The 24,780-nt window shown below is 39.1% G+C and overlaps 1 protein-coding gene across 2 annotated transcripts in view; it reads right to left on the bottom strand.

The window, feature by feature from the left end:
• LOC129775281 (histone demethylase UTY) overlaps positions 1–24,780 on the bottom strand; it is a 195,824-nt gene that overhangs the window by 24,753 nt on the left and 146,291 nt on the right. For both annotated transcript variants that reach the window (XM_055779810.1, XM_055779811.1), the window contains one exon: positions 11,303–11,478. In XM_055779810.1, the coding sequence (XP_055635785.1) occupies positions 11,303–11,478 (176 nt within the window). The remainder of the gene's footprint in view (positions 1–11,302; positions 11,479–24,780) is intronic.

The following is a 24,780-nucleotide window of genomic DNA, read 5'->3' as shown; positions in this document are numbered from 1 at the left end:
GCTCGAATGGGCTATATTCATTATCATCGTCGAAGTATTTGATTTCGCATCTTTTCGCATGTTATTCTATTGAATGTTCCATCTGTTTCATCACACCAAAATGGTTTGTCCCGGACTGTTAAAAAAAATCAATAAAAAAGTAGTATTTAAAGGGGTATAGAAGAACACAGCAGTAACGCTTACCACTACATCACCAGCGCCGGCAACTGAGTAATCACACATGCTGGCCTATTACACAACCTTTCACTCCACCGTTTTTACCTGTTTCAGTGAGTAGATTTTGAATACAACGATGGAATATTAAATATTAACCAGACGAATAAATACATGTTTTCAGTGTATAGAATGGAACAAATGAACGTGAAACGAAAGGAGCGTGCACGAAGCAAAGGAGGTATTTTCTTTATTGTGCGTGAACAGAAAGCAGCAATATATTGGCAAGCGTGAATAAAGTGCTACAAGAAATGCAGTAGATTCATTATTGAGTGACGATTTGTCAATGGGAGTACGTTTGTAAGGACCTGGATACAGATTAAGTTCACTTATTTCTATCAATTTTATTACGACCTATAAGATATATAGAAATCAGTATATTGCGATGTATTTTTTGAAGAAAATTGAGCTCTTTTGGCACTAGTCGTGCTGCGACTTTTCTCATGCCCAAAACAACAACCAAAATATGAAGAACGGTTTCGTGAGAGATATTTAATTCACCGGTTAGCCCCCTCAACTTATATGACGGTTTCCAAGCACCATTCCTTTTATTTGACGATGATGTTATCGGATGCATGCAGGAGGATGGTCGTCCTTGACGTGGCAAATTGATCATCTCTTCTCGGCCACCTTTGAATGCCTTACACTATTCATCGCCCGTGTTTTCAACATAGTTGAGTCTCCAAATGTATTCTGCAACATTTTCAACGTTTCGGTACCAGAAATTTGGTTTTCAACACAAAATTTTACACCATATCTTTGACCAATAGAATCATCCATATCAAAAATCGCCGAGCAAAAAAAAAGTTAACTTGTTCCTAATGACTTTCGACTTCTATCAGGTCAATGATCCAAAGCCCACAGCCACAAGACCGCGATAAAAAAATGTCCAAAGGTCGTAAAATCACCTGATCTCAATGTTAACGCGCATAAGCTGAATGTTGAAATCAGAAAGCATCATATCACAAATATTATGTCACTGAAAGCAGTATTGGAGCTCGAATGGAAAACATTGTCAGCTATACTGAATCCACACTGAAAAAAATCTACCTGAAAATGGTTCTCTGAGAAGATCTACCACAACTCCTGTATTCACTAGACTGCATTTTTTCCGACTAAACAATATTTCACTTCGTAGGAATGCGAATAGGAGTGTTGGTAGCCAAATAAGTGTCAGCTTATTTGACCTGATAGAAGTAGAAAGTAAGAGAGCGATCGTGCGTTCGAAACCCAGGGCCCTCAAATAACCATCTTTGTGTGTTATTGAAGAATAACTACGTTCAACTTAAAATCATTGATGGAGATTCAGCCTCTCTCCGTCCACATACGCACGCAGTGCTGCTTGCAGTGAGACACATCGGACTGTTTGTGTTCGTGGAATAAAAAGGATACTCAAGCAATATGTATCGGTAAATCAAACATGTACCCGATTCAATCCTAAGCCTTTACAAATAAACGAAAGGGATAAAAAAGGAATGCGAAAATGGGTCGATTAATGTTTTGTGAGAACAGTGCCCAAAGGTATACTGCCCAAATATGCATGGTTGACGTAACCATCAACACCTCCCAGTGATGGAAAACGTTTTTTCCTTATTTTTAGCTGAATAATCATGACTGTGAACAATTTATATAGAATAATCTTTTCCAATTTTATCAATATTACCGGTCAAGTATGAGTCAGAAAGGGTTTTGTGATTTTTGTTATTTTAATACGATTGAAAAACACAGTTGGCGCTTACGTCAACCATTAAAAATTGTCAGAGTTTCTTTCTGCTTATCTAATATTTCTTCCTGAGTGTAAACTCTCAACACAAAAAATGCGAAAGCGTGAATATCAACGCCCATTTTGAAAAGCTTAATCTACAGTTATTATATATATTCACTCAATCCTTCTAGCGCCATATATAATCCAAATGTCAGACCAGGCGAAAACGATTATCCTTTTTATTTATTTTTATTTTTTTGGTGTCTTGAATGAATCTTTAACAATCACAGAACACAGAAGCGCGTGGTTCTCAATTATACACAAGATATTTCACTCATAGAAGAATTTATTTGTTGTGTCGTTTTCACTTCTTATGAACTATTGGTGAACACTTTGCTGATTTGATAGACATAATTTCCGTTGAACTTCAACACGTTTGAATTACACATCATATTGATGACACGTTTTTCCATATTTTAAACTGAAACACTCTGAGTTTGTTCTTGCTGTTGGACCAGTTTTGCTGCACAGTACGTCTTCACGTTTCACGAAAGGTTTTGCACATCATTTCAACCAGTCATACGACCACTAGAATCGCAAATAATTGCCAAACTCGATAGGGTATATTCCAACAACTAATTATTCAATTATTTCCACGATAAAATACTCACAATTTCGTTTGTATCATATTTTTCTTCAATGTTTCACACCGAACCAACACCATATGCTATCCTCTCTATAACCGTCCCGGCTCACGTACCAATCCACACTGTCAGGATAATGAATACATTTTCCGAAAAGATCCTGCATCATACGATTTCGACGGTACGCTGAAGCCTCATTGTCGGTAAGCAGAAGAAGTTAGATTTTATTGCTGGAAAAAAATCTTTTTCTCTCATCCGTCTCCTGCACCACACACTCATTTTTCCCCTCGTTTTTAGAACGTGTACCAACAAACACACACGCACACGCTCACAAAACTCCGGATTCTGGAAATCCTAGCGAGCAAGCAACTTCACTCCGTGTCTAACAAACCTAAATCTATTTGCTCATGCACAGGGTATGATCGGATCCGGCCGGCGCAAAGAGCAAAAAGCAATACTCTGTGCATCCATCTCGAGCTTGCTACCCGAGAGCTAACTTCATCACCGTCAATCAGGTACAAGGGACTCGCTTGATTGACTGTCAATTTCGTCTCCGGATTGCAGCGGCAATAATAATAATAATCCTAAAATACGGGGACGGGAGGCAATGAAACTTTCTGACCTCTCCTCCCTCTATTTTCCACGGGATATGAGTCGAGAAAGGTTCAACAGGTAGAAAGTGGAACAGCAAGCAAGAATCTAAAAATGACAAAGCAGCATCAACTAACATTTATTTCCTTATGAACCCAATCGAATTTAGTGTGCTCATGTATGACTACGTCGAACATTTTTCTCCCCCCTCCCATAAATGCTCCATTTAATTACCAGTTCATTAATCTAGCTGAATTCAGCACCTGTCACGAAACACACCGAGAAAGTGCTCTGAGCTTTAAGGTTTCTGAATTGGGTCGAGAAACAATTAATCACAATTGGTGCACCATTTGGGTTCTCAAACGTTCGAAACATAATGCCGCATCAAAGTGGTCGAACCACCTCTCCCGCTCTCTTCCTTTCCCCCACTCGATAACAGTCGAAAAAGAAGCTTAAAGCATTCTCGATTTCCGTCGAGCCGTGCACAGAAGAAATGAATCAACAGCTGTTGGCCAACCAGAAGACTCACTGCCTTGGGTTCGTGTTCTCTAGAATTCGGTACACACAGCGCGCAGCACCACATACATAACATATTTTGACAGCGGGACCCTCACAGCAGCAGCAGCATAACATCTTGTTGAATGAGTGCTCCGCGCTCCTCTTGTGGCAAGGATATGACGAGCGGAACTGAAACAACAGCAGCCTGCTCGGGAGAGAGAGCAAGTTAATTTGCGACAGATGACTTCCTTGAACGGGAACGTCGCAACAACCGCAGAAGATGGTGTCAAACATGTTCGTGACAAGTGGCGGCGGTTCATGCGAACAGCTGATGGTTTTGTACCGTTCGATTCGGTGTAAACCGGAGCAATTTGGGTTTGGCAGAGGTACATCATGGCACTTGTGGGCGCAGTTTTGGTGACTTTCTCTCAAATGTTTATCAATAGTGGAGGCGATCTGGCGTAGTGGTAACATCCGTACCTCTCACGCTCAAGGTCACGAGTTCAATTCTCACTCCCGACATTCTTCCAAAAATGGAAGTAAAAGTGTAAATCAACCAAAAGTGTTGAAAATCACTATAATATAGACAAAAAAAAAGTTTATCAATATTAGGTATGTCCTCATTAGAGCAGTGTCATTCAGGAATTTGTAGAATTTTCGATGCACGTTCGAAGGTCATCTTTGGGAATGATGTCCATTGTATTAGTCATCAATGTCGTTCTCCGCTTTACGTCATCAGTCCTATCAAAGCGTCATTATTTCGTTGCTCTCTCTATCTTTCAAAATAGGGAAAGGTCACAGGGATGTTATTTTAGTCAATTGTCCAAATAATGCACCTCATTGACCTATGGCCATAAGGCAGGAACTCATGGTATAATATTCTAATATGTCGAGAGAAACAATGAGAGTTTCGAAAACGAGATAATGACGCTTGAAGTACAAGGTTTCGAACGTTAATACCTCTCTGCCGGCTGAAGGGAGTGGTATGATAATCACTTCATTCGAAAGACAATCTCTATCTGTCTGTCTGTCTGATTCTTATGAACTCGGAAACTACTCAACCGAGCTCCCTTTTTTTCTTTTTCATACTGCCATACTAATGAAGCATACATTTCTGCATAATTCAAGAACTTATCAAGCAAACTTTACCACATTTGGCATGTGGAGGCATGAACTAAATTAGGCATATAGAGGTTTTAGGGTGCAATAAATGTTTCTATGATGTTAGACTCTCCACCCTCCTCTCTGAGACGGGGCTGCCATACGAATGAAACACAAATTTCTGCATTATTCATGTTGGGCATATTGAGGTTTTAGGGTGCATATTGAGGTTCTATGATGGTTAGACACTCCTCCCACTCTCTAACAGTGAGCTGTCATACAAAAGAAACACAAATTTCTGCATAACTCGAAAACTAATCCAGCAAATAGAGCCAAAGTTGGCATGTGAAGGCTTTACAGGGCACGAAACGTTTCTATGGTGAATACACTCTTCCCCCTCTCTAAGGGGGGCTGCCATACAAACGATTCGCAAACTTCTGCATAACTCGAGAACTAATCAAGCACAATTTGGCATGTGAGGGTTTTTGGGTATGAGAAATGTTTCTATAATGGTAAGACACCCCTCCCTCCTCTGGAATGGAGAGGGGGTCCCATAAAAATATTACACATATTTCAACCAAAAAATATTTCAACCAAACATGACAATTGAATTTTTTTGGAAAACTCTGAATGAAAAAGGGAAAATTTGAAAAATTAAAACAATTACATGGTGACAATGGCTGTTAGTCCATTTGATGTTTGCGCTAGCGAAATTGATCTTTGTTCGAAACTGGAAATGGTTTTTAATGTGATGAAACGCACTCCTATATCTTCTTCTATCTATACCAAAAAAAAAGAATCGCTGGATGTGTTTGATAAGAGCAGAACTCGAGGAAGGAATTTAACGATATAGGGCTGTCTTGATTCTATCATATATTCTGTATAAAACATTTATTCCATGTAACGGAGAAACATGTTATTTGCAATTGGTTGAAAAATCTTGAACGAGAATTGTGTCTGAAAATGGAATTTGAATTTGATATTATAATGATGAGTTTTGTTAGAAATACTAGGAATTTTATAGTAAAAGGTAAATTCAACGGGGTCGATTAGAAGATCAATCAATGAACAGTTCTGCGATTGGACCTATGAACTTGCTCATAGTAAGAAAACGTGGATGTTTGAAGGTATTGATAACAAAACACTAATTTTGGGCGGGACGAAGTTTGCCGGGTCAGCTAGTGTAATATAAACAAAGAATCTGCATGTAACTCTGCATGGAAAACTATATAAAATGTTTATCCTAGGAGTTACTGTTCTCGAAATTAACATTATTTTTAGTATGATCATTATCGAAAAAGGCGTAAATAAAATTTGTCATATGATAATGAGAACTGCTTTGGATAGTTGGGAGTCGTGACAGTGGCCATTGGTTTTGGCGTAAAATTGATCTTAAGAAGCTCTACATCGTTGGTCATAACTTACCAAATTGATCAAGCTTAACTCTTTGTTTTTTTTGGAAATTTTCCAATTTACGATAAAACTTTATTGCCATACGCTTAGGCATAAAAGTTGCTTTAAGTCTAATGATTTGATGACATCATCGTCACACAATCCAATGAATAATTGAAGTTTGTCAAACATAATCTAAATGAACATCCAATTCTTATTGCTGCATTGAAATGAGCAATTTGTGCTCTGAAATCATGTTATTCAAAGCGAGCACCTAACACAAAGATGAGGCACAATGTTTATATGTCAACTCCACTTCGAAACCGATCGTGCGTTATCATACTCAAGCAAAAAAATGAAAAATCGTGCAATTCTCTGTGGCAAACCGTCAGTTGTTTTTCTGCTACTGTGCGGATCGGTCACGCTCAACTCATTTGCGTCGGAATGCTTGCACTGAGAAAATCCCCACCGGTGGGTTGCTATAAACGTTGGTAATTTAACAACTTTAATTGTTGCTATTTTGATAGCAACCCATTTTCGTACCGGTCGTTGCTATCATGGTTGCCATTTTCCTACTTTCTTTTTCTTTTTGTGGTTTTTTTTTTTTTTTTATCTTCGCTTATTTTTCGTCGGCCTATTTCCGCCACTTTAGTGCCAATCACCGACATCAGGGAGGCGACTCCACCTGTTCCTACCTATCAGACTCAACAACTCATGAGCCGGGCCAACTTCTTTTACTTCCGCTCCGAAGGAAGACGTAACCAGAGATTTTTCGCCTCAGAAAATCCCAACGACGCCAGCTGGGATTGAACCCAGGCCGATCGGATTGTGAGGCTGTTACGCTAACCATACAACCACTGGCGCCGTCTCTTTTTGTGGTTATCAAACGAGGATGTTTGTTTTTATTGTTTGATTGTCGAAAGGAAAAGCAAAAATAACTATTTTATAAAACAAATTGATCACAACCAACGCAGAACGGAGAGAATCAAACCAAAATTTTGACGTTTGATGCCAATAGCAACCTTGCGAGGAAGTTACTACTGCGTTGCCAAATTTATAAACCGGCTGAATTTTTCAAAATTGATTTTTGACGTAGGACTACGTCTTTCATTTCTGTACAGGGTACAAGTTCAAAGTTTTGAGCGTTAATACCCATTTGCCGGCTGAACGAAGTGGTATGATGATCACTTCATTCGAAAGATAAAATTTGTACGAATGATGTTTGTTACTTATTGACTCAAAAATTTGTTTCAACGGTTCAAAAACAGGAGTGTGGTAATGGTTCTACGTTTCATCCATTGTTACAAAACATCGAAAGAAGTCCGCTCGATCATGCTTCAACGCCGAACCGGCTGTTGAATCATCAACGCGCCGCTGTTTTTGGTCGACGGGAGCAAACGCGGCACCCATCGCGCGGGTAGCTTTTTCATGTCCAAAATGTCGTACGAAATGTATCCCACTCGTTCTTTTGAAATGCCCACAGCCTCAGCCAACTCGCGTAACTACACTTTACGATCGTTCAAAATGAGTCGATACACTTGTTTCACGATTTACGACTTACGATTCGTAGCCTCTTCTGGACTTCCAAAGCGAGGTGCTGCGGTGCTTGTACAGCCCATTTCAAATTGACTAAAGTACCGATAAACTGTTGTTCTCGAAGAAGCAGAAGTGGAAGTGGAATATGATTCCTACTAATATGTTTCATTGAGATCGATATACTCAATGTTATGCAGAGACACTATCCTAGACCAGCAGGCGGGCACCTTAGCGGGCGACCGGTAAACCGCGTACTACCGTTTGCTAATCCTTGGTATATACCTTATAAACACACATGAAAACAACATATGTTGCCAACGAAACGATTCGCGTCCACACACAAACAATTAGAAGATCAATCCCAACTCTCATCATCATCTTTTCAAGTTGATTCTTAGTTTTAAGGAGATTTTTTGACCGCTCGCTGACTGTAGCGAGACTAGAATTATACTCGCGACCGATGCAGGGGCTTAAAAGTCTATTTCCACAATGCACAATGATCCAGGAGCTTATCTAGACCAACATTGCGGTGCAGAACTTGTCAATATCTTAATCCTACTCAAAGTTATTGATAGTTTTTCACCCAAAAACTCATGATTTCAATTTTAATGAACGAAAACTAACATAGTTTTGAAAATAACACATTATGTAGAGTGAACTCCGTTCTTTCAAATGCCGCCAATAAACTTTGTTATTGTTTGCCCCAGAAAGAATGACAAAAAATTGCAGAGAACGTATTTTTCGGGAAGTAATATGAATAATTTAGAGTGAAGTTGAGATTGACAAGTTCTGCATCAGCATCAGTACTGTTTGTATCAGTATGTTCTAAAAGTCTTTCGAAGACGGTTTGTATATAGAATTTGAAATATGAAAGTTCGAGCAAAAAACAGTTTTCTCAATGATGACCCGAAAACAAATTAGGAATAAGGCGCTGTATCGGTTATTTCAAGGGATAAAAAAAAACATTGTTCTACAAAGATGTTTTAAATAACTGGAACTACAACATTGTCGAACCATGTTTGCCTCTATCTATAGAGATAAGAACGTTAGATTTTTTATTTCATCGAAAATATTGGTCACCCTTTTTTTGCCAACATGAAAATGAGCGCTCTATCATATGTAACAACTTTGTCGAAGACAGTTTTTGACTAGAGAGCTCTAAATGCTAATTTTCACCTAAATGCATCTCCTGGACCATTGTGCGATGTAATAAGCTGAATTGATAGATATATATAGATATATATATATATATATATATATATATATATATATATATATATATATATATATATATATATATATATATATATATATATATATATATATATATATATATACATATATATATAATTGAATTGAAAAAAAAGTCCGTACGACGTCAATGGGGATCGAACCAAGGCCAGCTGAAATGCAAAGCTATTTTACACGATCACGCTATCCACACGGCTAATGATGCTCCAGCAGTTGTTCAGCAAATACGTGATAATATTGCACCTCATTATATAATGAAGTTGGAAAGTGTATTCTAAGAGTAAAAAAGGAGCGCATGAAGGAGAACAATATCTATCTCGGCCTGGGCCGTGTATGTGGCAAGGTATGCGGAAAGCTTTTTTGTCTTTTGTTTCGCTCGTTCGTATTAATCTTATATTGCTGTGCCATGTATATTATACAAATGCTTACCAGTATTTTTAAGTCATGACATTTTCTGTTGTGTTATGTCTCATTTAATGTCATAAATCGTGATGACAAAACATGAGCTAAAAATCAATTTTGGGTGTAGAACTACCAAAATATGTGAACGGAAGAATTGTCAAACGATAATTGTATTTCACTTTTTCCTCTGAAATTATTGCATCTCCCATGTTTACGTAGCTCTCAAACCGCGCAAGTTCATTCATCCCTAGTATCTGAAATGACGATTTTCCCAGGCTTCTCAGTTTAGAAGTACGTTTTAGGGAAACATAATTCGATCTGCACAAAGACAAGCGAGTACAAAAGACTCATAGCTTGCACATATTTGCAAAGCGGATTCCCCCAGGCATCTTTGTTTTGAAATTCATCGCAGGGAAACACATTTCGGAGTGAACAAAAATATCCCCTACTTGCATGTATTTGCAGAGCGGATTGCTCCAGGCACATTGATTTAGAAGTCCGTGTTAGGGAAACACAGCTCGGTGGGAACAGAAATACCCCCTGCTTGCATGTGTATTTGCAAAGCGGATTCCCACAGGTACATTGATTTATAAATCTGTGTTGGGGAAACCGTAAATCGGGCCAATCAAAACTTGGCAATTAGGGCGTTCAGATAACGCTTGATATTTTACAGTTACTCGATTGTTTATCTCATGAAAAATAATATTTTATTAGTTGTGATAGAGGCGTAGTAGAAATATTTCCTGTCAATCGATACAAACATCTTTTCGATTCATTAAGAAATGTTCGAGTTATAAGCATTCGGAATAATTCATTTTTTCCTGCAAGTTCTGTGTTAAGGTTTTTATTTCATCCCCATATACTCCGGCTAGACGTAGTCCCACGTCAAAACAAAATCGAGGCTAGCCGCTACATTAGGTGCTCGTTTTTGAAGGAAAGTAAATGCGGGAGAATTCTATTGGTCACAATTATCAACAATTTGAACTATTCAATAATTTGAGGCTTGTTATTAATAGCAAATCTCAAAGAAATCTTGAATAGTATCGATGGAAGGACCTAATATTGATCCCAAAATTGTGCGCTTAGTAAGCCGACGAACTACCATTTGATTATGAAGACCCCTCTAATAACCTGAAAAAAATTGACTGAAGCGGGGAATAATATCGTTCTATGCAGAAAATAGCAGACGTTTTTTCTTGATGTCAAAAGATTCCTACGCTCAGTACACCGCCCACTGCCGCTCTAGTAAAAAAAAGGTTGCTACTTTCTGGGTTGCTGTCGTATCATTCGTATAAGTAGACCAAGTAAACCACGCTTGAACACAGCTATCCATTATTTATGGGTGGTAATGAAGACGTAGAGGTGTCAGAGACTTCGCCGAGTACCTTTTAATTTTGCTCATGTTGATATTAGATTCGCCACTCTCGTGTTCTTATCGTGGTCTATCAGTGGAAAACTATCTAAGAAAAATTGTATTACTCGTCGAAACTAGCAACAGGAAATCCACATACATAGCCAACATAGATCCAAACAAATCGTATGTAGATTTATTGCTTGAGTTGTTAGATTTACGGTGATGATTCTTTCTGCTGCATCATATGGATATCTAACCCCTTTTCGAATGCACTCTTTGATATATTAATAGGTAAAATTCAATCCCAAAACTAACGGGAACCGCCAAGAAAGCGAAATGGTCAAGCCATTTCCATTTCTTACATTTCCCGTTATTCTTCAGATATCTCTCTTCTAATACCCGGTCGAGCTTCGTTGTTTTATTTAATGGCGCATATCTTGGCTTTGGGGCGACGAGGCCACTCCACTCTGCGCGATCAAAGCACATTCCGTGACACAGTCGGCATCAGGGGCCAATGTTTTTTTATGTTTTTTTCTGGGCATTTGCCTGATTTATCGAACATTTCGCTTCTCATCCCTCTTCCCCCCGCCGCAGATAAGTGGTTGTAATACTCACTCTCGAGCTTGCCAAAAGTGCACGGCGAAGAGTCGGAATAGGCGAGCTGCAGGTGCTTCAACGACTGCTCGTAATCTCCATTCACTTTGAGCATAAGCCCAAGTCGCAGGTGAACCTCATTGGCACGCGTGAAGTCCGGACAGACATACAGCAACTGTTGAAACGATTTTATCGACCTGAAAACAGAAGAAGAAAAAGAACGGTTATGAGAAGACAGGCTCCAAGTTTCGACGCACGCACAGGAGGATCGTGTTTGTAAATTGAGAAACAATAAGCGAGAGAAGGAAAGAAGAAAGTAGTGCGCGGTTTCACCCGCTGACTTGGCACGAATGCACCCGTCGATCAGCTGAACTGCAGCAGGGCCATTGCCAGGATATCTTCGATGGTTGCTCTCTGTCTGAAATTTGTTGAGCCCCGAGGTCCAACGGAGCACGTGTGTATACGCGGGGTCACTTGCAGGGTCTGTGCACTAATTTATCATCATTATCGATGGATACAGTTGCAAGCATTTGCCAGGCTGTCGGCTGCGACAAAACATGTGTTGGATAATTTTGAAAAATTATCGTACTCCCCAGAAGCTGGATTGTTATCAACTCATATAAACACACACCGAAAACTAGAGCCTAGATAATCTTGGAAACTCTTATTGTTAATTTGCCACTCATTCGGGTAATTCCGAGAAAATGAGTCTGTTTAATTTTTTTTTGTTTCATACAATTTTCCATTCCAACGTTTAGATCACCCACAGAAGAATTACCATACTTTGCCTGCTTTGTGTAATCCTTGAAACCTGTCGTTTCAAGCGCCCTATACAGACCATCTGTCGATTCTCGAATGCACCACTGCTGCTTTAGAGCAGCTTTCGATCCGCCATTGGGAAAGTTAGGAGATGCACGTAGAGCACACGAACACACACACCCATACACATAAACAGGATTCTTGCACGCGGAAGAATATCCCTTTTTAAATCCCTCGGCTGCTGCTGCACTCTGGGCGAGGCAACAAACCCGGTAAGAGTAAGGACAATACGATTCACCTGCGTGTTGTGCTGGTAAGCTGGCAAAAAAAAAGAAGCGCAATATTTCGCTTTCGATTGTTCTGCCACTCTTGGAACAAATGAGTCGTGAATGATAAACGAGGGGGATGAATTGCAATTGGTGGCGGGCAGCAGCTATCCCGGGAAAAAAACAGCAATAAATTGTGTCTGAGTTCGCTACTACTGATGGCGATGGGAGTTCGCAGTGACGTATCGTGAAATTAATTAAACCCGAAAACGAAAGTGAGTTCCGACTAATATCTGTTTGATTGTTTAAGTAGGGAAAAATGATGCCCTATAGACGGCATTAATATAATTTAGAAAAAAGGACGGGTAGGTAGTGTTCGGGACATAACCGGAGCGATGTAGGACTTCACCAAGGGCTCTCAATTTCAATAACTTATCGAATATCCAAATAGTTTTTTCCTGTATCTCTCAGCAAAATTACATCTCGAACGCTCTCAAAAACATAATTCCTGAAGAAATAATCCACACATTATTATCATGCCGCAACTTTTTGTAGAATGGCAACAGAAAATTCAAAATAGCTCATGTTGACGGCAGCTACAGCAATCGCAGTGGAACGAGTTTTCACCCTCTGTTTTCAACCCGAATTTGTGGAAAATGGACAATCGATCGGAAAGTCCCCGAACACCAATAAGTTCAAAAACACTCCTCAATTCGCCCAAGTTCTACCCCGGTAAACAAAAATCAATTTGACTTTCATTATCCCAGATATCACTTCTGAAAGGATCGAACCGTTGCATTGAATTGTATCGAAATAACTATTTAGTTAATGGTTCGATAATCCTGAAAAGCGCCAATAGATTCATTCTTGTTCTCGCGGAAACAAGCTGGGTGGAGCTTACGGTGCAACGTTTCGCTTCTCTTCAGGCTTCCAGTGTATTGAAAAATAAACGATTGTATGTGCCAGTAGCATTAGGAAAAAAAAGAATAGCAGAAAACAACTCGTCTGTTGCGCGTTGTCGTATTTTTCTTATTGTTCCTCATTTCCCTTGGATACAATGATACGCACGGTGGATAGCTACGATTGTTTTCGCAGTAGAATTGATGTATTCAAATTGAACTCCGCTGTTACTCTAGTTGGGTGTTTTGGTCGGTACAATTGAAAGAGCACAAATTGACGCAGAGTTTAGTGCGTTTAGATAATACTTGATATTTTACAATTGTTCAATTGTTTGTCAAAAAAATATGTGATAAATGCGTAGAAAAAAATAGAAAAAATATTGAGAATTTTTAAAAATAACTCCCCGTCTCCACCGCCCATATATTTCTGTTAGACGTAGTCCTACGTCAAAACTATTTATGTTATGTTACATCTTTTGCACACAAGAGTAAACGCTAAATACAAATTTGATAAGGCAAATGAATTTGAAAACGTGTTTCACGTTTTCGACTGAATTAATAGCAGAATAATCGTAGTAACGCTAAGTGATACTTTTTCCTGGATTGGATTGGTGGAATATTTCGACGCAAGACTACGACTTTCATTTCAGTATTGGGGGTAAGTTCAAAGTTTCGAAAATGAGAACGTTGCGTTGGAGATGCACTTCATTCGAACGATAAAGGGCCTACGAGTTATATGATTGTTACTTGTTAATCCAAAAACTCGTTTCAATAGTTGAAAAACTGCTACACAATCAAGAAGCCTGACAATATCGTCATTGGCAATAAATGCATGTCGAAAGCACTTTGATTCCCGTATGTATTTGTGCAAACCGGAATATGTTTCCATCACAGGGACTACAAAAAGCACAGTGACTTCGGAATCCGAAGATTAAGAGTCTCCGTTATCAAAGTAAAGAAGAAGAACTGATGATCAGAGACCATTACGTAGCCATAACGAGAGTGCGTCACTGACGAACATCGCGATTTCGCGATTTTAATGAGTTAAGAATATGTTTTCTTAATTGGCCTTTTTCAAGGTTAGAAACAAATGAACTGCAAAATTCCAATGTCTCTAAAATAAAACACTCGCTCACTGACGATGATCAACTAATCGGCAGGCATCCAGCTAGCAATTAAACGGCGGCGGGGGCGTCCAAAATCTACAATACATAGTCTTCAATCTGAACTCTGGAATTCGAATTAAGAATTAAAAATCTATACCTGGAATCTGCAAATTGGGTATTCAGAGTACGTTTTTGTCATGATAATAAATGTGAGAAATCAGAAAACAAATCGGTAATTTCTATAATTACCGATGAAATATATACAGCGAACTTTTCATCAATCAGAATAATTTTCACCGCATATTTGGAAATCGACCCATCTTTCACGTTCACAGATCACTAGAGTAAACAGCAGTTTTAGAACAACTTCTAAGAACCGATGATTTGCAGTGAAAAGTTTCCGTTTGGAAATCGACCCATCTTTCACGTTCACAGATCACTAGAGTAAATAGCATTTTTAGAACAACTTCTAAGAACCGATGATCTGCAGTGAAAAGTTTCCGTTTTTGTGAAATGAAAAAGAAATACATTTACATTATTTAGGTAGAATAAGCACATTTTACATCAAACTTGTGAATAGAAATCAACTTTTCCATATCGAGTAGAGTAGAGTGACACTTTTGCTGCAAGCGGTGGAAAAATCTTGATGCACATTATAATCTTATTCAGCGAGTATTTCGACAATCGAATGTTTTCAATTAATAAAAAAAAACTGAAATTAGTAGCTAACTAAAAGTAAATGTGAGGGAAAGAAAGAGAGATTGAGAGATAGAGAGATAGAGAGAAGAAAGAGAAAAGAGAGAAAAAAGGGAAAAAGAGAAAGAAAGAGAGACGAAGAAAAAAGAAGAAAGCAAGAGAGAGAAAGCGATATAGAACGTCAAAGCGTGATAAAGAGAACGAGAGGGAGAAAGAAAGCGAAAGAGAGAGAAAGTGAAAAAGAGAGAAAGGCGAAAAAGAGAGAAAAAGCGATAGTGAGAGAGAAAGAGCGAAAAAAAGAGAAAGTGAAAATAGAATGAAAGCGAAAGAGGAATCAACAGCGAGAAAGGAAAACAAAGAAAAAAAAAACGATAAAGAAAAAGAAAAAAAAGGGAGAGAAAACGACGAAGAAGAAACGAGATAGAAAAACAGCGAGAAAGGGAATAGAAAACGGAAGAGAAAACGAGAAGTCACCGAAGTAATCAGCATTTTAGAACCATTTCGAAGAACCGATTTTCTGCAGAGAAAAGTATCGAGAAGAAAAGAGTGACAAATTTGCAGCAAGTGGTGAAAAAATCTTGATCCACATTATGATCGTATTCAGAGAGCATTTCGACAATCGAATGTTTTCAATTGATAAAAAAAAATTTACTGAAAATGAATAACGCAGCTAATTGAATGTAAATGTGCGAGAGAGAAATAGAGAATTAGAGAAAGAGAGAAGAGAAAAAGAGAAAGAAACAGGGAAAGAAACGGAAAAAGAGAGAAAATGAAAAAAGAAAAAAGAAAAAAGAAGACATAGAAAGCGAGGGAAAGAACGAAAAAGTGAGGAGGAAAAAGAAAAAAAAACTAGAAATCGAGAAAACGAGAAAACAAGAAAAAAAAAAGAAAAATGGGAGAGAGAGACAGAGAGAGAGAAAGAGAGAAAGAGAGAAAGAGAGAAAGAGAGAAAGAGAGAAAGAGAGAAAGAGAGAAAGAGAGAGACAGAGAGACAGAGAGACAGTGAGACAGATAGAGAGAGAGACAGAGAGAGAGACACAGTTCCTGTCTGGACATGGCTGCTTCAGGCAATATTTGCACCGGTTCGGGCACGCAACGTCGCCACTCTGTCCGGAGTGCGAAGATGTGGAGGAAACACCAGAACACGTGGTATTCGAGTGTCCCAGGTTCACCGCAAGACGCGAGGGGCTACCTGCCCTTCATGCCGGGAACATAGTAGAGAAAATGTGTCGCGACGAGGGCACCTGGAACGCTGTGAACAGTGTAATCATACACATCATGTCCGAGCTACAGCGGAAGTGGAGGGCCGACCAGCGTAGTAATAACCCCTGACCATAGAAGAGGAACTAATGCGAGGGCTGTTGCAAAGTGTAGTACCCCACGAGAGTCGTTGTGACGGAGTGCGCGTTATGTTGGAGGGCACTGCCTAATCGGCGCTCCGTTGGGAAGAGAAATCCTGCGAGGGTGGCTGTGACGGGGCGCGCGTCAAGTTGGAGGGCGCTTCCTAATCGGTTCACGTCTCGACAGGTGAGAAACCCCGCGAGGGTGACTGTGACGGGTTGCGCGTCAAGCTGGAGGGCAATTCCTAATCGGTACACGTCTCGACGGGTAAGCGGTATCTGGAGAGCAGGGTCAAGAAAATGCTGGCAATGCCTGTTGGTGGATTGAGAGAGGAACATTGCGAGGGTCGTTTCGGCGGAGCGAGAGCCTAGGAGAGCATCATCAAATCGGTGGGTACCCCCACGAGAGTTGCTGTGACGGAGTGCGCGTTATGTTGGAGGGCACTGCCTAATCGGCGCTCCGTTGGGAAGAGAAATCCTGCGAGGGTGGCTGTGACGGGGCGCACGTCAAGATGGAGGGCGCTTCCTAATCGGTTCACGTCTCGACAGGTGAGAAACCCCGCGAGGGTGACTGTGACGGGTTGCGCGTCATGTTGGAGGGCAATTCCTAATCGGTACACGTCTCGACGGGTAAAAGGAAGCCTGTGCTGCGGATGTGCGTGGCGGAGTACAACGGAAACGTAAATGAGATGTATAGAGAAAAAGGGAAGGATCAACGCTAGTTAGCGTTGAAAACTCGTGAAGTGCATGAGCACAGCCACCCCCTGAAGTAGTCGCCTAGATGTGGTCCCGGGGGGAATGAGGCTACGAGTAGAGGGCTTGGTTTTTGTGGGTGCGATCCCCACTCGACGTCTGGGTTATCCCTTCCCAGATAAGGCTGGAAGAGCGTTCCTCACCTCTATAAAAAAAAAAAAAAAAAAAAAAACAGAGAGAGAGAGACAGAGAAAGAGAGACAGAGAGAGAGAGACAGAGAAAGAGAGACAGAGAGAGAGAGACAGAGAGAGAGAGACAGAGAGAGAGAGAGATAGAATTAGAAAAAAAAGGAGAGAGATAAAGTTAGAGAGAAAAAGGGGAGAGATAGAGTTAGAGAGAAAAAGGGGAGAGAGATAGAGTTAAAGAGAAAAAGGGGAGAGAGATAGAGTTAGAGAAAAAGGGGAGAGAGATAGAGTTAGAGAGAAAAAGGGGAGAGAGGGAGAGTTAGAGAGAGAGAGAAAGCAAGAAGAGTAAAAACGAGAGAACGAGCAAAAGCGAGAGAGAGAGAGAGCAGGAGTGAGAGAGAGAAAAAGAGAAACGAGATAAAGAACGAGAGAAAAAGTGAAACAGAGAGAAAGAAAACGCGAGAAAAAAAGAGAGGAAGAGAGAAATAAATAAGTGTCTTAAGTGGCCAATTGAAATGTGCCGCTTTCCAATATGTCGGTACGATTGATTACAGCGAACTATTTTTTTTAATGTATTAGGAGACACCAGGATTGTGTTGTGCAGATGGCTCAGTTTTTGCAGCTATGGATGAGAAGTTGTTCGGACTATGTACAACTTACAACAATTTTGAATGGCATTGACCGAAGCGAGTGGCTGATCCACTGTCTTGCAATGAACTTAGTTTCGTGTAGTTTTGTTCCGCTTTTTCCCGTGTACGGGGTGTCAGGATTAATGATCGGGTCATGGTAAGCAAAACTAAGCGGAGAGAGTGAGTGTGCGCAAATCTTATGCCATAAAGACAATTCCCTTAAGGAGTGAATTCCTGTGGCGATTTGCAGGCTAAACAAGTGGAAAATAGAACTCCCTTATGTGATCTAGATTCAGTTTAGCGACGCATTGATCAACACAAAGTAACCATGAGAACATCATTTTGTTAATTAGGGAGAACCATCATCGTAAGTAGCAGTTTGTAACAGATCGCGAACCAGTAATTCGGAATCTAGAATCCGTGTCCTGAGATCTGCAATCAAATCTGGTATCAAAGTCAAGAATGAGAAACCTAAATCTAAAATCTAAAATTAGTAAAATCCATTTGAAATCCATATTATTTTATTCCAAAATCTCAGAATTGAGCTTCATCTGATGAAATATACATTATCATAGTTCAAAATAACCGAAACACGTGCGTACGAGAAACCGACATTATAATGATTTTTTCCATAACTACTGCTGGGATATAAATGACCAGGACCAAGAGGAAGGAGGTGGGGTTTTAATCCCCGCGTGGATATGCATGGAACATCCTCAATCGAACGTAAGCGTCCTCTTGACCCAAGGCTTGAATGCTCTATTCCTGATAATAATTTCAGCAAAGACCATATACCTGTCATTATAACACTAGTTAGGTATAAACTGTCGATCAAAAAACCGTAAAACCTTACCTGAAAATTCTTAAATTTAGATAATTTAGGTTTTAAGAAAGCCTGAAACTAGAATATTTTATGTGTAATAAGTAAATCAGAATACAAAATTCGGAACTTGCAATGTAGAGTTTGAAATTCTCAATGTTTCGGTAGGCTTTCCTGAATTGTCACAATGTTCATGTTTCGAAATACTCATAATAATCGTAGACGTCATTTTGAACACCCTTCTTACTAAAACCACTAAAATTATTCAATCAACCGCCCAAAAACCCAAAGTGACAACTAAAGCAATCTATGTTGAGATTTGCATCATCCACTAAGCATGGTTACAAATTAGGAAATCTTTTTTGAAAAGATCCTGGTTTTCTAGATAACCACAACCTTTGAATGTATAGGTACAATATTGTACATTCATACCATCGATTCACATTGAAATGCCTATAATCGCAATACAGTAAGTACAATGAACCAAAAACCCACCTGCAGGAGATATTCTGACCCACGAGAGGTCATTGTTCCGAAGGCCAGTCGCTTTCTGAAGGGAAAACAAAGCCCGAACCAATTACAATTTCACTTTCTTCTAGTTTGCCACCAGCTGGTCAGCAGCGAAGTTAATGCATCATCCATTACCACAGAGTTTTGTTTTAAATAAAAAAAAGAACTCACTCAATTATCCTTCCCCATCTGTGAGGTAGGCATTCGTCCAGGAAAGTAACAGCCCAACTTACATGGGTCTGAAATTATGCTAACTCGCATACACACCCTCCTCCTGCATCAGGTGGGGAGGTTGATGGGGTACTGTTCTCACAAAACCACGCTGAGTTGAACATTCCGGGGTCACACACTTGTTGTTACGCGATCACTTTCGATTTGTTGTTTTCTTTTAGTTTCCGCAACAGCCAACTCTCGCTTTCTAGGAAAGGATGAAAAGAAACCTAAAAAAGTTCTGGGTGATTGAACTTTTTGGTTTCTTCTGTGTTGCGTATAATTGGGTATAATGCGGTAATTGGCAGCAGTTGAGTGAAACGAGTTCGATGCTTGTCTTGGTCGCTTAGAGGGGAAAGCCAATTCTTCCTGGCGATTTCCATCTAAATTATCAATATTTCATCCAAATTCGACAGTTGCAGCTCTAAGCTCCGTCGCCGGCCAGCCTCTCCGGGTTCTATTCACATTGAATAATGACGAATCGAACCGCAATCTGCACACGAAGCAAAATCTTTCCTCTCAAAAGCACACAGATGATGCCATCAACTGGGAAAAAAATAAAGCACATGACACCGTTCGGAGAAGCTGTGCTCTGAGGAAGTACAAACTGGGCAGTTGCTATCCTACCACATGGGGAGCTGCTGTGAGCCAAGTAACAAAGTGTGTGTACGCCTTCAAATCCCTGTCTCGTGATGCTCTGGAGCTCCAATACAGTATGTAATGCAAACATTCTCTTCATTGAACCCGATGGAATAGCTCACGAATCGAGCCAACCAAGTGGTTGGCAATATCGAGCCTCTTCCAGAAAAGTTGACGCAATGTGCTTCACAACATATCCATATACGCAAACACTATCGCACTGAACCCCCGACAGCTTTCATCCTGTTTTCATCTGCTGTTGTCTGTGTTTGTAGCCACACTATCCGCTCTCTACAGATTGTTCGGTATTCGGGACAGTATCGATTTTTCCGGGATTATAACAACAAATCGCTGACGCGGTTGTCGTTCGATCGGCTGCCGTGGGATTTCACTGATGCGTCGAAAAGGCGCGTCGCGAAGGATGATGTGAAAGCGAGAGTAGGACATAGATTTTCACGCCAGCCCCCCCGGGAGGAACGCGAGGAGCTTCGCGGTCCTTTCCACGGGAAGTTTTTGTTCGATTCTTCCGGTTTTGAGATTTGTTTGAGGATGCCATCCGTGAGTGTTTTTGTGTTTTTATAAATTTCTAGCTGACCCGGCAAACTTCGTCGCGCCCAAAATTTATTTTTTGCTATCGCATCCACGTTTTCTTACTAAGCGCTGTTCATGGGTCCAATCGCAAAATTATTCATTGATTGATCTTCTAATCTACCCTAATCTACCTTTTACTATAAAATTCCTAGTACTTCTACCAAAACTCGACATTATAATATCAGATTATTTTCAGACACAATTCTCGTGCAAGATTTTTCAACCACTTGCAAGTAACATGTTTCTCCGTTACGTTACATGCCGCATTTGGTTTTATGTGCCTAATTAATTCTCAAGTAATGCACAAATTTGTGTTTCATTTGTATGGCAGAACCACCCCACCCTCTTCCCCTTAAGAGAGGGGGGAGGAGTATCTAACCACCATAGATTCATTCAATGCACCCTAAAACCTCCACATGCCAAATTTGGTTTTATTTGCATGATTAATTCTCGAGTAATGCAGAAATTTGTGTTTCATTTGTATGGCAGCCCCCTCTTAGAGGGGGGGGGTGTCTAACCTCCATAGAATCATACACTGCATCCTATTACCTCCACATGCCAAATTTAGTTTTATTTGCTTGATTAATTCTCGAGTAATGCAGATATTTGTGTTTCATTTGTATGGCAAAATAGTGGAAAATAGTTTTTAGCCGATGCTCCATTATTTTGAAAATCTATAACTATTGAACGAAATAACCGATTTCCGATCCTTTTACAAGAAATGCAATGTATTTAGATGAACTTCTCATGACCAGTATCAAACATGAGTGATTGTTTCATCGGGTATTATTTCTTGCACCTAACCACCATGCGTATACATTGGTTACAAGTGATTGTCAGACGCAAGGTAGTTTTGAGGCAAAACATTTGAATCTGATGTGAAGAAAATACATATATCTCTAGAACACCAAACGACATGGCTTCCTTAATGGTTTATATGTCATGTAAAACAGAGTGAACTTTCCGAAAAATAAAGGAACAGACAGAATCTCTTTGGTCTCGACACAAAATAACCATGAAAACTAAAAAAAGAATTGAAGCAAAGTATTAAAATAGACATTTGAGGTACAGTTCAGAATTCTCCCTAGAAAGATCTTTTCTATCTTATATATAAAAAAGGTTTTTCCCACGTATGTATAACTCATCATCACAGGAGAACGCCTGATCAGATATGCGTCATCTATATATCGTCGTGTTTGTCTTCACCTGAATTAGAATCATAAAATACTTTGGAGGATATTTGAGAAGGACAGAAAAATTAAAAACAAAATTGACTTCGTATGTGTACTGCAGTGAAAAGTGGGTTCGAAATTTGTCCAATCGGAGTTAAGTTTTTCAATTATCTTTCATGGGAATTAGCTTTCATTGAGATTCATGTTTCGTTATTGTGAAAATAATAATGAATTGTCAGGTTGAATAAAATAATATAAATATTGATTTGGTGTCCGTAACTTGATTTCAATCCGTAATGTTGGTCGAGAACGGATCATCAGATTTTAAAAATTATACTCAGGTTTGATGCGTTATGGTCTGCGTAAGGTTTGTGTGCCTAAGAAGTTATTAAAGTAAAACAGGAAGGTTATTTGCACAGTAAATGAAAAGTGTTCATTTCAATCGAATTCGAAAGGTGTTCCATAAAATCACAAATTCTATTAAAAATTGCGTTGTTTATTATTGATCGCGGATGTACGTTCAGGAGAATTCGGGAGGAAACGTGAATGTTCGAAATTATTTATAACAAAACAAAATTATGGCCGAAACAAAGCTCGCCGGGCTAGCTAGTAGTTTTTATTTTTTGTGAAAATATTGTAGATCGGTTGAACAGTTCTGAAGAAACAAACTTTCATCAAACTCAAAAAATTGAGAAATTAATAAGTAGTTTTCACATATTCTTTTTTTATCCCATTTGTTTATTTATTTAGGCTCATTAGCATCTTAGCTGGACAGAACCGGGTTTTAATCGTGTACATGTTACATGTTTTTATGGATTCTATAAATTGTACATTACACAGTAGAAGTCATTTAGGCGTAAAAGTATTTCTTTCTGTTCCATTACATTATGGTAAATTACACAGTAGTAGCCACTTAGGCGTAAGAGTATTCTTTCTGTTCTTCCATTGTTCAGCAGACCCGACAACGGAGACAGTTGATGTTTATCATTGTTGTGTTAATAATAGCACAACAGCCCGATGCAGTTCTTGCAGAGCGGAGCAGTTGTATGGATGAAACGATCTTCATTCGACCGTGGATCGATTTCCATCGCTGATGATTGTTGCGTGGACGTAGTTATAACAATACAAAGATGGTTAATTGAGGGCCATGAGTTTTGAACTCACGATCGATCGCTTAGTAAGCGGTGCGCAACCAATGTGGCTACGAAGACCTCCTACCACATATTCTTGAAGTAGACCAAATTGTAACATTGAAAGAGACAAATGTCTCTAGTTACATGATTTTTAATGCAATAAAATAAAATAAAATAAATCTCTGCATAAATATTTGTTGTTGATAGCAAACCAGATGGAAAGGGGAAAAAAATCAAGACGCGTCGATCGAAAAAATCGATTGTACCTAGATCCAGCCTCCTCTCCATCGCTAAAGGCACATTTATAGTCAGTATCGTCATTCTATCAATTGCCACCAGGCTCGCTTATCCATAAACATAGCGTTACGTCGGTGTCATTAGAGTCGTGTCATCAGAGAGGCCCCTTTAGAGTATGTCATGGTCATCCATTCATAGCTGCTGCTGCACAATTGGTGCAGCGCGCTATAAACGTGAATGCAATTTTATTTCATTGCCTTCCGCCTCTACTGATCCGAGCCTCGTCACGACCGGGCTGCTGCTGCTGCTGCTCTGCTGCATCAACGATCTCGTGTTTCATCTTAATTGCACAACTCACCGCCGGAATGAAGCGGTCGGTAGAGAGTGGGAAACAACAACGGAAAAGACTCACTTTAAACTATGACGTCCGTTTGGCATATGCGATGGTTGACTGTGGAATTGATGATTAATTAAAAGGCAGATGTGTATGCCATCAGAAGAAGTAGTACCTACGTCGATCAATGGGTATCTCAATTGATTGTTTAAGAGTGATCCTATGATTCATAGTCCCCACTGATAAACGATACAAACGATAAACGATAAACGATATTGGTGATATTAATATTTATACAAATTGCATTCTTTGAACGGCACACTAAGGTCGAATGACCATTGCGTCCGCTTTAAACAAGCATTTCATTGAAAGTGAATTCATTGACTTATTATCATGTCTTGTGTAACACATATTCAACTAATGATTAACCTTCCTATACTCGCGCATAGGTCTGACAGACCGAGAATGAATGAGGTTACTGAATTAAATGACTATTAAAAGTGAATGAAGTTAAAGAAAAAATATTTTCTGGAATTTTTTTCATTCAATTATATCTTTTTCTTTGAATGAATACCAATAACGTCTAAAAATACACAATAGCAATACAGGGCGGATTCGATTATATACAGTTTTTGATTTCTTTTTACTGTATATAATCGAATCCTGTATAATCGAGTCAAAAAAATATTTTTTATTCGTTTTTTTTTGCATGTATTTTTCGTTTTTAGAATATAAAAGAGGAATTTGATTTTTGATTCTTCCTCTTAAAGTCAGAAAACGTTTCTCACATGAAAAAAATTAATTTATCCAGATTCTCTCAGGAGGTGATAGACGTTCATATTTGATGAAAAAAAATCCTTCCATTATGTTGCTTTTATTTAAAATATGAGAAAATTTAGTACAAGATAACCTTAAAACTTAAAAATCAATAATTTTTAATGTGTTATTATTAATTTTATCCTAAAAATTTATATAAAACTAGATTGTTTCTATCAATTAAATTGAAGCTCTCTAACCGCTCTATAATTTGTTCTTTCACACCCAACTTCTAACTTTCTTAATTTCGCTGCAATACCAATATAAGAAATTCCTGATGAAAATTTAAGTAAAATCTTCAAAAATCACGATTTTTACTCCCCTGTACATGTAATAACCACTTGAAACCACCACCTTAACGTTAAACGGTTACATTTCTTCTTGAAATAAGTCATATTTGAAATATAAAAAAAATATGTTTTTACAAACTGTATATAGTGGAGTCCAAAATTGTATATAATCGA

This window comes from Toxorhynchites rutilus, chromosome 3 (genome assembly GCF_029784135.1).
Source record: "Toxorhynchites rutilus septentrionalis strain SRP chromosome 3, ASM2978413v1, whole genome shotgun sequence".
Lineage (NCBI taxonomy): Eukaryota > Metazoa > Arthropoda > Insecta > Diptera > Culicidae > Toxorhynchites > Toxorhynchites rutilus.
This window is presented reverse-complemented; position numbering and strand designations above follow the sequence as displayed.